This window comes from Pelobates fuscus, chromosome 11, assembly GCF_036172605.1.
Source record: "Pelobates fuscus isolate aPelFus1 chromosome 11, aPelFus1.pri, whole genome shotgun sequence".
In the NCBI taxonomy this organism is placed as follows: domain Eukaryota; kingdom Metazoa; phylum Chordata; class Amphibia; order Anura; family Pelobatidae; genus Pelobates; species Pelobates fuscus.
This window is the reverse complement of record NC_086327.1, coordinates 24842851-24858915: the sequence shown is the minus strand read 5'-3', so window position 1 is coordinate 24858915 and position 16065 is coordinate 24842851. Positions and strand designations below refer to the sequence as shown.

At 39.7% G+C, this 16065-nt stretch overlaps 1 protein-coding gene across 1 annotated transcript; it reads left to right on the top strand.

The window, feature by feature from the left end:
* Positions 1-12350: 12350 nt before the first annotated feature.
* Positions 12351-15609, top strand: LOC134578031 (toll-like receptor 13). Its single transcript, XM_063436998.1, has one exon. The coding sequence runs from the start codon at positions 12553-12555 to the stop codon at positions 15421-15423; it is 2871 nt and encodes a 956-aa protein (XP_063293068.1). The 5' UTR covers positions 12351-12552; the 3' UTR covers positions 15424-15609.
* Positions 15610-16065: the final 456 nt, after the last annotated feature.

Genomic DNA, 16065 nt, shown 5'->3' with positions numbered 1-16065 from the left:
TGTCTTATAACGAGTTCTGGGTCATGTAAGGCTCGGAATCCAAGCGTGCATATATAGAAAAACACACAGGCCTACAAGCCGTACATGACCCAGAACACCCTCTAAGACATCTACCACTATGAAGATTTGGCTGTTCCTGTTCCCCTACAAGTGGTATTTTATTTTTACTCAACCATGCGATTCCCTTGCTCGATATTTAAGGGCGGCTAAATTTTGACTCGGTCAGGTGACGTTCGACATCCATGTGGTCGTCGAACATCATCAAATGCAGCTTGGAGGGAAGCATTGGATTCAATGCTTTGCTACGAGAAACATTTGATTAGAAGTGCGTGTGGGGGCATTGTGATGATCATCGGGAAAGTGACACCTCCAGAATAACTATGTGGGAGGAGAAGTGGGCAGCAGCACCGAGTGATTGTCGGTAAAACTCGGTAAAACCTGGATCTCAACAGAAAGTAGCACCTTATAGAATTAGTAATATATGTTTGTATTCCTAACGCTATAGTGTTCCTTTAACATCTCCGGCTTTATTGAATAAACGCAACACATATGAAATGTTACACGGTTATTCATTAAAGCGAAAATTCTTGAGAGTTTCGATTTCTGTCCAAAAGAACCAAATTGAAAATACTCTCCAAGTCTGCTACGTCTTCAGGTTAAATATTGTAGCCTAAAATTAAAAATGTACTGTTCAAACGTTAGTGAAATACCCATATAAATGTCTTTCTTAGAGATGTGTCATGCGTTCTTCTGAAAAATTGTGTTTTTTTTGTGTTTTGTTTTTTTATTACCTAGGCTATAGATGAAGATTGCGAGCACCAACCAGCAATTGAGACTTAACCACAGGCACACACGACTAACACAAAATATTGAGTTATGCGTGAACGAGGTGCCTAATTACTAATTTATTATAATGGGTGAAAATCTCAGCGCACTGTTACATCCTATATTGTCTCGTGTATGATTTGTAGAAGTCTGTAACCTGCCCCTCGGCACTACAGAAAATGGATTTATTTTCTCATTTTCTCCTATGAATTGTTCTGATCTCTGGCACACAGACGGAATAATACACTCCAGATAACACGCATCGACAGAAAAAAATATTTATTGAAACAAGCGTAGCTCTGGACTTGCCTAATGCATGCTTTGCCGCAGCTCCTATAACCTCATTAAGATGAGGGGGAAAAAATGGTTTTTAAGAACAAAAAAAAAAAGAGATATGCTATTGCAATTTTCTAAGTCACACGGGGCTATTTACCAAATCGGGAATTGCAGGGATTCACAAAATAATTGAAAATGTAAAGCAACAGTCACATTTGAGTTTTCATAAACAAAGACTTTTTATGTAAAATGTATATAAAACAACAGTAGGCGAAGCAACGGAGCTGAATGGTCGCATGTTCACTGAGCTCCAGGCCATCAAACGACGTACCCAGCGTTTAAAAGGGTCTTTCACACCCCAAAACCAGGCTAACTGAGCCCACAGCGCTCCCTCAAGATATGGGGAGAAAGACTAAGAAGCCTAGGGCCGAGAACACGAACATGGGCATGAACATCGGCGAATTATGGCGCCAGGCCCGGAGTGGAGCAGAGCCCAACATGGCCGACCTCTCAGACGAATCGGAGATCTCTGAGGACTTCTCACTGGGAACGCCAGGAGGTCAGATACCCGAACAGAGAACCAGCAAACCTATAACCCTCACCCAGACCTGGCCCCGGTGCCGACCGTAATCATGAAGGGCCTCTTAGCGGAGCTCCAATGCAAAATCCAGGCCGACATGGCCCAGCTCAGAGGGGACATACAAGGCCTCACGACCCGCATGGGCGCTATAGAGAACGACGCCCAGAAACAGGCCCAACACACAACCCATCTCCACAAGAGCTACAAACCCAACAAAGTAAAATGGATAAAAAGCTCGCAGAGCTGGAGGACCGGAGGCGCACATTGAACCTCAAGTTAAGGGGCGTCTCGGAGGAGATCCCGGAGAGGGAGTTACCACATTTCCTACGTCGACTCCTCACTGGACTGCTACCCCATAAGCAGGCCAAACAGGTGGGAGTGGAAGAGCCATTCCAACTTCAAAAAACAGCAACAGCACCACAGTCAGCACCGAGAGATGTCTTGGTAAAGTTCCACAGCAACCAAGACAAAACTGCTCTCATGAACGCAGTCCGAAACAACTCACCATACCCTTTCGAAGGCATGCAACTGATGTTCTATACTGACCTGTCTGGAAGCACCATGGCGTGGAGAAGGTCACTTAGGCCTTTCACGGCGCTACTCCGAACCAACGGCTTCAGTTACCAATGGCGTCTGCAACGCACGCTGGAAATACTGCACGGCACCGACACACACTCTGTCAGTGACCTCAAGGAGGCAGCCGACCTGCTACCCACACTGGGACTACCAACAAACGCCCTAGACACAGTGCGACCAAACACAGCGGCAACCCTGCCTCACACCTGGAATCTGGCAACAACGCGTCCCTTCATACCCCGGGGTGCGAGACAAAACGAACGGGCAGCTGTCACTACCTGAGCGGCTCCAGATAGCCTGCAGAGACAGGCCTGAACTTGCCTCACCAACGGAGTAGTGACTTCAGTTACCATTATTGAGTCTCACTGGACTTTATGTAAATAGACTATGTTACCGTTGTTTCTTTTTCTTTTATATTTTTTAATGCTGATGTTACCTACCACGTTCAGATCCTCCTCCACTGAGGCCACTCGCATTTCACCACTCCTCACACCACATATAGTGGGGCACTACAAGACGGCCACCGAACCGCCAGGTCTCACCCTCACCGCATCCCCAGCACTAGCGCCCTCTAATGATAGCGTTTCGGAAATTAGCCCTGTGGAGCCAACTATTCCTAAAAGACTGCTGATAGGGGCAGTTAACCCCGCAAATGCTACAGTCAATGTAGCTCACAATACCGGGCATTATCACATACAAGCCACACTGCTTATCAGCACTTAACGCTCATGATAGCAGCACCCATGGCATACGAACACAGTTCACGCCCCACATTCTATTTGGTTAGCACTACCCTTATGCATAAACCTACACCTTTCGACACAATATAGGAATGTGTACTGTATTTATGTTGATATGCACTCAGTAGTCAATGCCTCTAACCATACACAAGTGCATATATTGTTGGGACACTATAAAATCGTATGTACCTGTTTGCCTTCTTTACTCATTAGCAACATGTACTAGCCTGTCTATAAAGTCAATACTGCATCCTTACATTAATGTTAGAAATGTGTTATGCTTAACTAATACCTATCACTCAACTAGTCTCAGGTCCTGCCTATCTAAACGCAAGACACAACATGCTTCTATATTGCAGATACACTAGCTTAACTTAACGAGCATCACAGCATTTGGATTACCTAATTTGCTTAGAAGTTAGTCTGTTTACTTTTCTATAACCTTAATATTTTTCTAACTACAATATTTCTCGATAGGCATTGTACGTAGCGAGGCAGCTCGCACTAACTGAACTACCTCGCCCATAGTAAGCACTCACTCTCTATTAGACCGCAATCTTTTACTCAGCGTCTCTAGCTAAGCTCCTGCCACCAAGCAAGTTACGCATGAATCGCTTAGATAGGAATGCTACAGCTGTTTATGATATAAAAATGTGTTGTTCTTTCCTCATGCTGACCACCTGTTAACATATGCCTAGCTATATACTTGTCTATGCGGTTGGGGCAGGACGAGCCCTCTTGATATACTCTCACCACATCGCTAAACAGTTTCACGTGTACTTAATCAAACAGCTTTGGTCATATAATGCTAATATCTGCCATGTGGCACCACTTTGTCATTCCTCGATTAATCTTACCTAACATGACCATATGCCATACCAGCATGATCATTCTGATGTTATTCTAATGTTAAACTATACCCTTTATAAAAACAAAAAGTGCTGTTCATCTGACATGCAACGTATGCTGTTGGATAATCTCTTTTGAAGCCAATTGCAATGTCTCTGTAAACCTGTAAATTTTGCAAAGCACTACAAAAATAAAGAATTAAAAAACAACAAAAAAAAAAACAACAGTAGGCTAGATCAGATCAGCGTATCTCTTGTAATTCAGTGACGTCAATGGAGAAATGCTATGTATCACGTATAAGTCGAATTATGGCAAAGTTTAGCAGTAGGCAGAGCTTCTACCACAACCATCGTTTCCGATCTACTACTGCAGACCTATAGCCAGTTAGATGAGATACGTTTATCTTTTGTCGTCGAATGAAATATTTCCCATAAATGTCAATGCGCTATATTCCCTTATATAATATAATTTATCGCTGGTAATTCAATATGTATTTTCCCATAGTTGTCAGCTGGAGACTCACTATTCCGTTACCAGAGCTGAGCTTATTTTTGTGTCAATGAGAGCATTCAATAGGTTACCTGCTTTTTTTTATTAAAGGGGAACTCAAAGCAGAAAAATCGCTTTATCTGAAAGGAACACTATAACCATCAATACAGCTCGATGGAGTGGTTTTGGTGTATAGTTAATTTCTATTAAGTTGTTATGGTGCCCAAACTGTTCTTTTCAATGTGTGTATGTAGGTTGCTTGTTGTGTATGGTGGTCCGATTCCTGGCATCCCCTGATAAGAAGGTGTAACTAAATGGTTTGAGTACTTACAGGGGGGGGGGGGGCAATTCCTTCTTGGCACCATAACTCCCACAGTATAACTCTTTTATTCAGCAATATAAGATGTCCTTCTGTGCACCGGATCGGCTTATGATATTTCATATGCTAACGTTATATTGTTATGCAGCTGTATACTGGTCATTCTGTAAAATGCTAATAGAAATACAAATTACAAAAAATAACAATAAACATATATATGTAGTTAACTAGAGAGTGGAAAATGAGTTATCCAGCTTTACTGATGTAAAGTGTGTGCTGCGCCACCTGCTGGTTATAAGACTCCGAGCCCAGAGTTCTGTATAGAGGGAGCAACACAGCAATGTTCCGGAGCTGATTCCAAACCAACTGGTTGTACGCTAGGAATTTGTCCAACTCTGGCGTATTTTTTATGGCTTTGGAAAGAGCACTAGGACATTGCTGTACCATTCCTCCTATAGGGAAGTCAAGATATTACGAGATTTGCAAGTGCCTTGGTGAGTAAACTTTGCGTAACGCAAATCACAGACAGACCTGCCACGAACAGAGAACAGAATTTTGATTATATTTACTTTAATAACCGACTCTGTGTTCGTTTTTTTTATGCGTCTGTTTGTAGATTTGCAGCTAAAGACATAACTAACTAACAGAAAAACATTTACAGAATCCCCATTTGTGACGGATATTAATTTTATCAATAAATAAACTTAAACGTGACTTGTTCTAATTTTTTTTAAATAGCTATACTATACAGGCGTGAAATAAATAAAGGACCACTATAGTGCCAGGAAAACAAACTTTAGTGTTAATAGGTCCCCCCCACCCTCATGTCCCCCCCTCCCGTCGGGTTCTAGGGGGAGGAAGGGGCTAAATTCTTACCTTTTTCCGTGGCAGGGCACCCTCTGCGCTGGGGACTCTCCTCCCTCTTTTCGCCGAATGCGCATGTGCGGCAAGAGCCGCGCGAGCATTCAGTCAGTCCATAGGAAAGCATTCTCAATGCTTTCCTATGGACGCTGGCGTCTTCTCACTGTGAAAATCACAGTGAGAAGCGCGGAAGCGCCTCTAGCGGCTGTCAATGAGACAGCCACTAGAGGCTGGATTAACCCATATGTAAACATAGCAGTTTCTCTGGAACTGCTATGATTACTGCAAAAAGGGTTAAACCTAGATGGACCTGGCACCTAGACCACTTCATTGAGCTGAAGTGGTCTGGGTGCCTATAGTGGTCCTCCACGTCTCAGGAGTTTGTGAGCTCAGACCCCGTAGCCCAATCTCCTTGGATCCTACATCGATTCATTGGTGGGACCTCTTCCTGGTGAGGTTACTGTCACTTACTGTATAATTGCAGTTGCAATAGGAGTTATAAAAGCAAATAAATGTTTTTATGTTTTTATTAATTTGTTTTGCATTCTTTTTCCCTACATTATTTATACAGTACTCTAGAAATAGGGGCATTTGCACCCCATTGTTTCCCCACCAAGGGAGAAACTTTATGGAATATGATCTGTGCTGCAGAACTACTGTAATAAAACGCACAACTGCATGTGCTACATTATGTGTACACTGTGCTGTACGCGTGGTCCTTTAATGGGAACACAGAGGCATTTAAATGACCCTGTTTCCTGCAGATGGCCCTGCCCTGCATTGCGTTTGGCTAGATATAGATTCTGCTATTTATCTGATGCTGAAATACTAGGGTTTCTAATTATAATAGTACAGTTTTCAACTAGACACTAGAAGACGAGGTCGCACAGGTTTTAGGGATTCACAAGACACATTTGGATTTTAGTAAACAAAATATGGAATATAGAAATATTGATAGCAATGCTTAATACTGATTTGGTTTCTGGTGGGAGATAGCAGCATTAGGGCTGGGTAGGCATTTAAATATAGACAATGACAGTTCTTGATCATGTGAGTGCAATATTGCTCGCTAGCTGGCTCCATCTTCTATTTGGACCATAAGATTTTATACCTCCATGATGTTTTGAATTTTTCCAAAGAAACCAAACTTTCTGCATTCCAGAGATTGATCTCCTTGAAGAAACAGAGATTTTAAAAAATAAATAAAAACAAGCAAAAAACAGTGCTCTAGGAGGGGGGCCCTAATCTGGCACTCCACTCAGCCTAGGGCCTTGGGCAATCTTAATCCAGCTCTGTTTGGGCACCCAGACCACTTAAACGCAATGACATGTCTCTGTCAATCTAAACCTGCAACTGAAAACACAGCCATTCTACAGGAAAGTCAATGTCTACATTGCGGGGTTACAATGCCTCTAGTGGTCATTTTACTAACTTCCACTAGAGGGACTTCTGCCAAAATAGCTATTAATCTAAAGAACTCAAGAGTCATTTTCAGGCTTCACTACAGCAGCCATTATTTATTTAGTTGAAGGGATTGTGCATTCCCAAATCATATTATATCAATATACAACAGCAATGTCCACATCCATCTGTTGTTTCAGATATTTTTAAGGAAAAAGAAGAACTCTAGGCAAATATATGTGAAATATTGGTTTATAGTGAACCTATCATGGTAAAGTTACAGTGACACAGATCATTTTAATCATCTTTTCAGAGACAATTAGATCGTATTGAGTACTTAAGAAGTTTACACTGAAAATGTATCCCATGGATATATTCAGAATCTATATGGATTTTGTAACAGCATAAAATATCAATAAAAATGATTTAAAAAGGAATTTCTCGGGGGGCAGAGCCTAGCTTCAATGCCGAGCAGACATATTTTGCTTAAGCGCCTGAGAGTTAACCTGATTTTGGGGAGATATCCCTGGTTGAAAAGCAACTACTTGCACAAAAGGGCACTATTTGAGTCGGGGGTTCTCTGACAATCACACGGAAACTTGAATCATGACTATACTCGACCGGAATTCCAAACTGCTCAGCTGCGGCCTACTAGGAACAGAGCTGGGGAGAGGTGGTCAATCTCCTCGCTCTTCGGATCCTACATCGATCCTAACCCACCACCCCTCTGGCCCAGCGGGGTTTATCTTGGTCCCCACTTGACATATTGGAGCTGACTATTCTACATACACCCTGCGCTCAATGTCAATTTGGCGATACCTCGCTCTTGCTCAGTATTCAAGATGGTGACTGCCCCTTCAGCAGTCATGCATGGCCTATACTTACCCCAAAGGCCTCACCACAGCACCATTAAATTTACCTTGCTATGCATTGATGAATTATTTCAACACTTCTGGTTGAAGATAAGGGAGCGTGAGAAGGCTGCCCTGGCTGAGAGATGGAAAGTATTAGAGCGAAGCCTGCTGTCGGAACAGTGGGGCTTCCTCTGGGCGAAATCCCCAAGTAAGCACCCAACTGCACTGCTGTCTGCCTGCCCAGGTCGAGAGCCCCACGAGGCATTGCCTCCAAGCATCCACCACAGAAGTGGAGGATCGACCGCCGAAAAGGCGCATACCACCAAGGCCCTCTGTTTACCCCAGAAGGGAAAGGACTTGGTCCCTGACAGTGTACCAGCCCGTGGACTAAGGATGCTGACCCTCACACAGACCTGGGGCTGGAAGAGAGCCCTGATCTGATGTGCTTCTATGGTTCAATGCCTGAACTTTCCAAGCCACGCTTCTCTCCTGCCCGTGGTGGGGATCGGCTGATCCTTACTCTGGGGCCACAGCCTGATATCTACTCCGGTGATAGTGGCTGTTGCTTAGGAGTTTACTTTTATTTAAACAATTGTTTTTAATGATTGCGCTTCTATATAGATATATTTAATCCTGTCGTATATATTTTACAGTGCTGAGTATTCTTGCATTAACATTAGAGAACACCGACGTCCAGTGGCCTTTGTGGATACCTGACACTCACATGTCTAATAATGCTTTGCTGATTATCTTAGCTATTATACTGTGGTATAGCTTAGGCAGTTAAATGTTACTACTACGTGCTCACACTCTTTGTCATAGCACAAGTCCCTGTAGCTACCCAATAATTAGACGTGTTTGATTTGCTTGATTTTTATTTTTGTTATGTTTTTGTTATTACAAAAAGTGTGGTACCGGTAATCTTGGCATTTTATGCTGATTCTGCAGCCTTACTATCGTTTGTTCCTTTCCACAATGTCCAAGCATGCTTTGAATGTTTATCTATGCACAACCAAAATAAAGATTGTCAAAAAAAGGAATTGCTCATTGAATATTGAATGCATTTTTTTGGTCATAAAATGATTGGGTAAAGATTGCATGACTATTTCTCATTTATAGTGCCATCATTGTTTATTTAAACCAGTTGTTGTCTTATGATAAAGATCCCCATTCACCTCATGTTGCAATATGTATCTCGCCAGGCGTTATTTTGTATTCCAAGTTGTGTTACTACTTAACGGATAAATCTGACTGCCATTTTGGAGTCGAGAAAAGATATAGGTTTTCCAATCTATTGTCAAAATGTTAAATTCTATCAAATTAAGATTTTAATTTTCTTATGGATGCATGGTAGAGATAGAGTTGTATGAAAGCCTAAACTTAATGAACTTAAATCTTTCCTAGGCTATTTTACTATGCAACTGTGTTGAAAACCCCTGATTGAAATCAGGAGGGATGGAGAGAGGACGGAAGGAAGGTGCAATCCCACGCCAAGGTCTCCCTACAACTCGATCGTCCTGGACGGCTGGCCGAGGGAGGACTTGGGTGCCAAGTCGTCACTGGTCGCCTGTCACTAACATTCTATGTGTTCTATGCACAGACACCAAATATTCACGGAATTATTAGCCAACCAATGCAGCTGCTGAAGGTAGCGTTACACCTCCGGCAGAGCTGGGCTTGACGCTGAAGTAGTTATGGTACTTGGGGTAACCTTTTAACTAAAAATAACCATTGCGTCCACTTACTTAACCCTTGATTTACTGCAAAGTATAAAAGCTCAAGGTTTACTCGCAAAACTGTGAATTTCATATTTTAAATAAAAGTAACCAAATCGTTGATTTTATATTTTTGGATAAAACCTTCAGATGATTACAATCTGTTAGAAAAAAAACCTTTTCAAATGATTTATCTACAGAACGTCCAATAGATTTTACTGGTGACTTCTGTGTATAAATAATTTAAAAGTAACAAATTGTGATCATTTGAAAAGCTTACCCAAAAATATTAAATCATGGCTGTGGCGGAACCTACACCTATTCATATACTTTCCCCTGTTATTTCGCATGTTTCATCCTTTTTTCGTTCGGGAGACTTCATACGAATAGAATTCTTTTGTCTCCCGAACGAGGACCACCCTTGTACCCCATTAGAACATTGACACTGACCGCTTAAAGGGATCCTATAGTGCCAGGAAAACAAAGCAGTTTTCCTGGCACTATAGGGTTAATAGGTTTATTTATAAAGAATCCACAAATTCTTCTTTAGCGAATAACCCTCCCCGTGTTTTCATGTTGATTTATATTCTTGTATAATCGGTATGAGAAAAAAGACAATGAAATAGAAACAGAAATTTTAGATACAACTTCCTCATTCCTTTTGTAAAGAGAGTATGTCATATATAAACAGGGGTTTGACTTTGAGCACAAATGCAGATGAGTAAGGCGAGATGCAAGACAGCATTATCAAGGTGTCCGTATGACATGTTATGGTATATTAGGTATGCGACTTTAGATATAGATAATTTCTGTGAATAATTATTTATCAATGATCGTTTTGTAAAAGGGGGCTGTGAAATCCACAGAACTATACAAACTAAGCTCAGGTGACAGTGTGTGTAACCTGCAATACTAGGATACTGTGTGTAATGCAGGATAATGTGTGTAATGTGCAATACTAGGATACTGTGTATAATGCAGGATAATGTGTGTAACCTGCAATACTAGGATACTGTGTATAATGCAGGATAATGTGTGTAATGTGCAATACTAGGATACTGTGTATAATGCAGGATAATGTGTGTAATGTGCAATACTAGGATACTGTGTATAATGCAGGATAATGTGTGTAATGTGCAATACTAGGATACTGTGTATAATGCAGGATAATGTGTGTAACCTGCAATACTAGGATACTGTGTATAATGCAGGATAATGTGTGTAATGTGCAATACTAGGATACTGTGTGTAATGCAGGATAATGTGTGTAATGTGCAATACTAGGATACTGTGTATAATGCAGGATAATGTGTGTAATGTGCAATACTAGGATACTGTGTATAATGCAGGATACTGTGTGTAACTCACAATACTAGGATACTGTGTATAATGCAGGATAATGTGTGTAACTCGCGATACTAGGATACTGTGTATAATGCAGGATAATGTGTGTATATATACTGTGTGTAATGCAGGATAATTATGTGACTGTTTATGTGATTGTCTATCTAAATACCGTAAGCATGTGATTTTGCATGTGCAATTGTTTGTCTATATATGTGCACATGACTGTGTGTTTGTTTCTATATGTATGTGACAGGGTTTGTGTATGATTGTGTATCTCTATATGTATGTGACAGGGTGTGTGTGATTGTGTGTCTATATATGTATGTGACTGTGTCTGTGATTGTTTGTCTGTATAAGTATGTGTATATGTGTGATTGTTTTTCTATACATGTATGTTACTGTGTGTGATTATGTGTCTATATACGTAGGTGACTGCGTGTGTGTGTAATTGTGTGTTTATATATTTATGTTTCTGTGTGTATGATTGTTTTACAATATAGAAATTGGGATACAGCAGCGTATCTAAGAAAAAAGATAACAAATAATAGTGTAGCACTGTTGATAATCAAAGAGTGGTGCCCCCACTAATTGTGGAACTCACAGACTCCAAATGTTCAAGGCACCTTAAGGTTGCCTTCCTTCTGTGAGAGGTCAGGATCCTCTGTATGTTGTTCGTACTCCAGGCAGCAATCAGGAACCAGGTCAAATGTATTAGCTCCAAATGTGTTAAAAAGATATAAAAGCAAATAATAGGTCACTGGTCCTACGCGTTTCGTTTCAAAGAAACTATCTCAGGGACCATAGTAAAAACAATTACAGAATAAAACACTCTCAGTGACAATCAAATATCCTACCCACTCCCTGTTCCCATTTCTTTATATAGGGATGATCCTGATGTATGATTGTGTGTCTGTTTATGTGACTGTATGTTGGTTCTTGTACCAATGGATAGATAGACAGACAGACAGACAGACAGATGCAATAATTCTAGAAGCTAAACTGGTTTAGACTAGCGACTATATGGAATGCAATGTCTTGGAATGTACCAAAAATAAATCATGTGTCTAAATATGGTCTCTTTACTGAGAACATAATTGAACATTTCCAGTATGTTAGAAATGTGTTGGGACACAAGTCTAAATACAAATAGCTCTCAATTCATTACACTTGCTGCATAAATCCACACACATATACATAAATTCATATATTATACAGATGTATATCACAACCATTGTACAGTGCAGCAGAATCTATTGCCCTCTTTGTATAATAATAAAACACATCTGATGAATTGATTACAGCTCACACTGTCATTTCCATACATTCTTCCTGTTTCTCCATTTCTGCTCCCAAAATATGTATTCGTATCCATACATTCTGGCCATGGGCTCCGGCAATCTCTATAATTGCTCCTGTTACACAAAAGTGCGAGGAAATTTTGGAAAATCCACATACGTAAAGATGTTATCTAATCTCTTTCCTTGTTCTGTTTTTTTTGTCTTCCACAGGATCTTTCTTTCTTTGAATGATCTCATGTTATGACTCAAGATAGCTGCTCCTTCCAGCCATGAACGTCTTAATTGTGCTTGATCTTATAAATATCCAAATACTCTGAGTTACTAGGACATCACTGATACTCTTACATGAACAAGGACAGTGTGTAAGAAACTGTGGCTTTGCCAATACATAGATCTTCCTTCAAGACAAAACCAATGCCATTATGAGACACTTGGAGAGAATTACAATTCTCTGGACTTGCTTTCAATTCGGAACTATTTTTATCCCATTCGTAACCAGCTATGGGTTTAGGAACTGTATACAAAACTATGACAATTATGACAGTTACATTTGTGTTTATCGCCACCTGCTGGACATACAGAGTGCTGTGTCTGATCTTCCAAACAACACTAAGTATCTAAACATATCACAGAACAAAATCAAGACCTTAAATCAAGGATGTTTTGCTCATATGCCCCTGATCCAGCAGTTACGTTTGGACTACAACAATTTAAAAATAATAGACTCTGGTGCATTTGATAATTTGACGTCCTTAGAAATCTTGGATCTCTCAAACAACAAAATATCTAATCTACCTCAAAGTGTCTTTAGGGGTCTTAGAAATCTAACAAAGCTACTTCTTCATCACAATTCCATTGTCTCCATCCATGTTGAGGTATTTAAGCCACTTGAAAATCTAGTATTTATCAACCTGTCCTCTAATTATTTTGACAATTTCAATGGTATTGTTGGATCCATTCAACCATTACAGAGACTTGAAACCCTTTTGATATGCAGTAACCACCTAACCTCTCTGAATCACACCTATAAACTCCCTTTATCACTGTCTCGAATTTTTATTTGCAAAAACAACTTGCGAAATTTAGATTGCGAAACTGATTTGTTCCATAACGTACAGCTCCTGGACCTCACATACAACAACATGACCTCGTCTTCATTGCAGTCTTTGAACTTAACCAAGATAAGAAATTTGTACGTTGGATTCAACAAACATTTTGACATATTTGAATTTATGAAAAATTCTAACGTATCACGAGGTAGTATAAGTTATTCCGCACTTGACCTTCATAATTTCAGTTTCCTACATAGAATGTGTACTTCTTTCTTAAAAGGCATCAATATAACTACACTCACTCTAAGTGAAAATAAAATTAAGATTTTGAAAAAAGACACTCTTAAAAGCTGTACTGTCAAAACCAGTTTGGATTTATCTAGAAATAGGTTGAAAAGTGTTAACTGTTTAGATTTTATGGATATTTCTGAATTTAAGACTTTGATTATAGAGCACAATCTGCTAAAACAATTAACTAACTGTATAAACGGGACAAAGTTTCCAAATTTGACATATATTTCCTTCCAATACAACAGAATCTGGTCAGTGAGCGAACATGCATTCAGTTTTGCACCCAATTTACAGAAACTACAATTGAACATCAACAACATTATCTTTTTCCAAAGAGAGTCTTTCAGTGGCCTTAAAAGTCTGCAGTTATTGCGGCTGGATAATAACCTGATACCAGATTTATTTCCTGGCCTATTTGATAATCTAACAGAGCTTCAAACACTCAATCTTAGAAACAACAGACTATCGGTTATCTTTAATAATATATTTCATAGCCTGGAAAAACTCGAAATCTTGGATCTAGGAGGCAACAAAATAACACAGCTTGAAATTGATTGCTTTAATGGACTTAAAAGCCTATCCAAACTATATCTGGATGGAAATAAGATTCAGACCATCAGTAGTGAAATGTTTCATAGTGTAGAGACCACTTTACAAGTGTTGGACCTGAAGTCTAATCAACTTAGTTTTGAAATATCAAGGAAGTCCTTTTCACCATTTGCTTATCTTTCCAAACTCTATGACTTAAAACTCCAGAATCAGCAACCATATGGCCTTACAACCATACCTCAAGGTTTTTTTAAAGGTCTACGTTCCTTAAAGTCACTTTATTTGGCCCAAAATAGGCTTACAAATCTACATGCCGATGTATTTGATGAACTCGGACAGCTGCATTTCCTGGGTTTAGCTGACGATTGTAATGGAGTACAACACCTCCCAAATGGAATTTTTAAGAATCTAACCAATCTGCATGTTTTGAGTTTGGAGAATATATGTCTACAGACCTTAAATCCGCATGTATTTTCAAATCTTACAAGACTTAAAAAACTTCAGTTGACAAAAAATGCTTTGAAGTATATAAACATTGATGTCTTGAAGAACATGACTAACTTAAAATATCTTGACATTCGCAAATGCCCAATTACCTGCACATGTAAGAATGAATTTTTAAAACCATGGCTTAACCAATCTCAAGTGCAAGTTGTGTTTCCCTATAACATGCCATGTCCTGGTAATCCGACTTCACTCTTCCATGACTTTGATACCAATATCTGTGACTTGGCACTCAGAGTTGATCTTTTTTGTGGATCCTTATCCTTTGTTTTTCTCTTTATAATTGTTCCTATTGTCTATAGCAAATTGTATTGGTGCATCAAATACAATTACTTTCTCTTTATTGCCTGGCTGCACGAACGCTGGAAATCAGACAAGGATATGTACAAATATGACGCATTTGTTTCCTACAACACCCATGATGAAGAATGGGTCTACAAAACAATGCTTCCAAGTTTAGAGTCCTGCAGTCCTTCTCCAGCCCTCCGACTTTGTCTTCATCACAGAGATTTTCAGTTGGGGAGGGACATCATAGACAATATTGTGGACAGTATTCACAATAGCCGTAAGACTGTCTGTGTGGTCAGTAGGAGCTACCTCCGCAGTGAGTGGTGCTCTCTGGAAATGCAACTGGCTAGCTACAAGCTGTTCAGTGAGATGAAGGATGTTCTTGTCCTAATATTGTTGGAAGACATTCCAGATAGAGAACTTTCCACCTACCACAGAATGAGGAAAGTCATGCTAAAGAAGACCTATATAAATTGGCCTTCAGAACCAGAAGCACAGAAGCTCTTTTGGGCTAAGCTCATTAAGGCATTGAGAGGCATAGATTCCCCTGAAGTGAGTACACATTTCAGCTGTAACATGGAGGAGGAACATTTACTAAGTATTAACTAAGCTGTTTCTCATTTAATGTGAATATCTTTATGGAGAAGAAGCACGTATTGTGCTTTATGCTTTACAATGAAGTACATAATTTTTCTCTTGTATCCCACATTATTGTGGCCCCCTGCAATGTAGAGTCTCTTTTTTCACCTATAATTATTAAGACGTGTATTGGTGCTCTTTCCCTGGTTTGATTTGTTATGGGTTTGTTTATGAATAAATTACTCAAATTATATATAGGCGTTGCTTTCTGCATCCTTTTATTGATCTGTTATGGTTGTGTTTGATCTTACACTGTCACTAAGTCACTGAAATATGTTACACACATAAACTATGGTGTATTGAGTGTTAAGGTACTGAGGCATTCCGGTGATGTGAACCCTATAATATCAGAGTTCATTTCCAACCTTGGCCTTGATTTCATTGGTTTAAATCATAATCAGAAATGATTCCATTCAGTTGAAAAAATACAAATCAACTTTTTAAAATGATTTATCTACTAGACTAGAATCACCATCAAAGTCTATGGGAATGTTTGGTAGATAAACTGATTTAAAAAGGTTTTTCCTAACAGAATCAAATCGAGGCCTTTGTCAGTAAATGGCAATCGCAAGCTGTCGTTTTTTAAAGGAACACTATAGCATAAGCTGTCAC

Excerpts from the sequence above, each read along its gene's own strand:
- LOC134578031 (XM_063436998.1), top strand. The coding sequence starts at position 12,553 with ATGAGACACTTGGAGAGAATTACAATTCTCTGGACTTGCTTTCAATTC.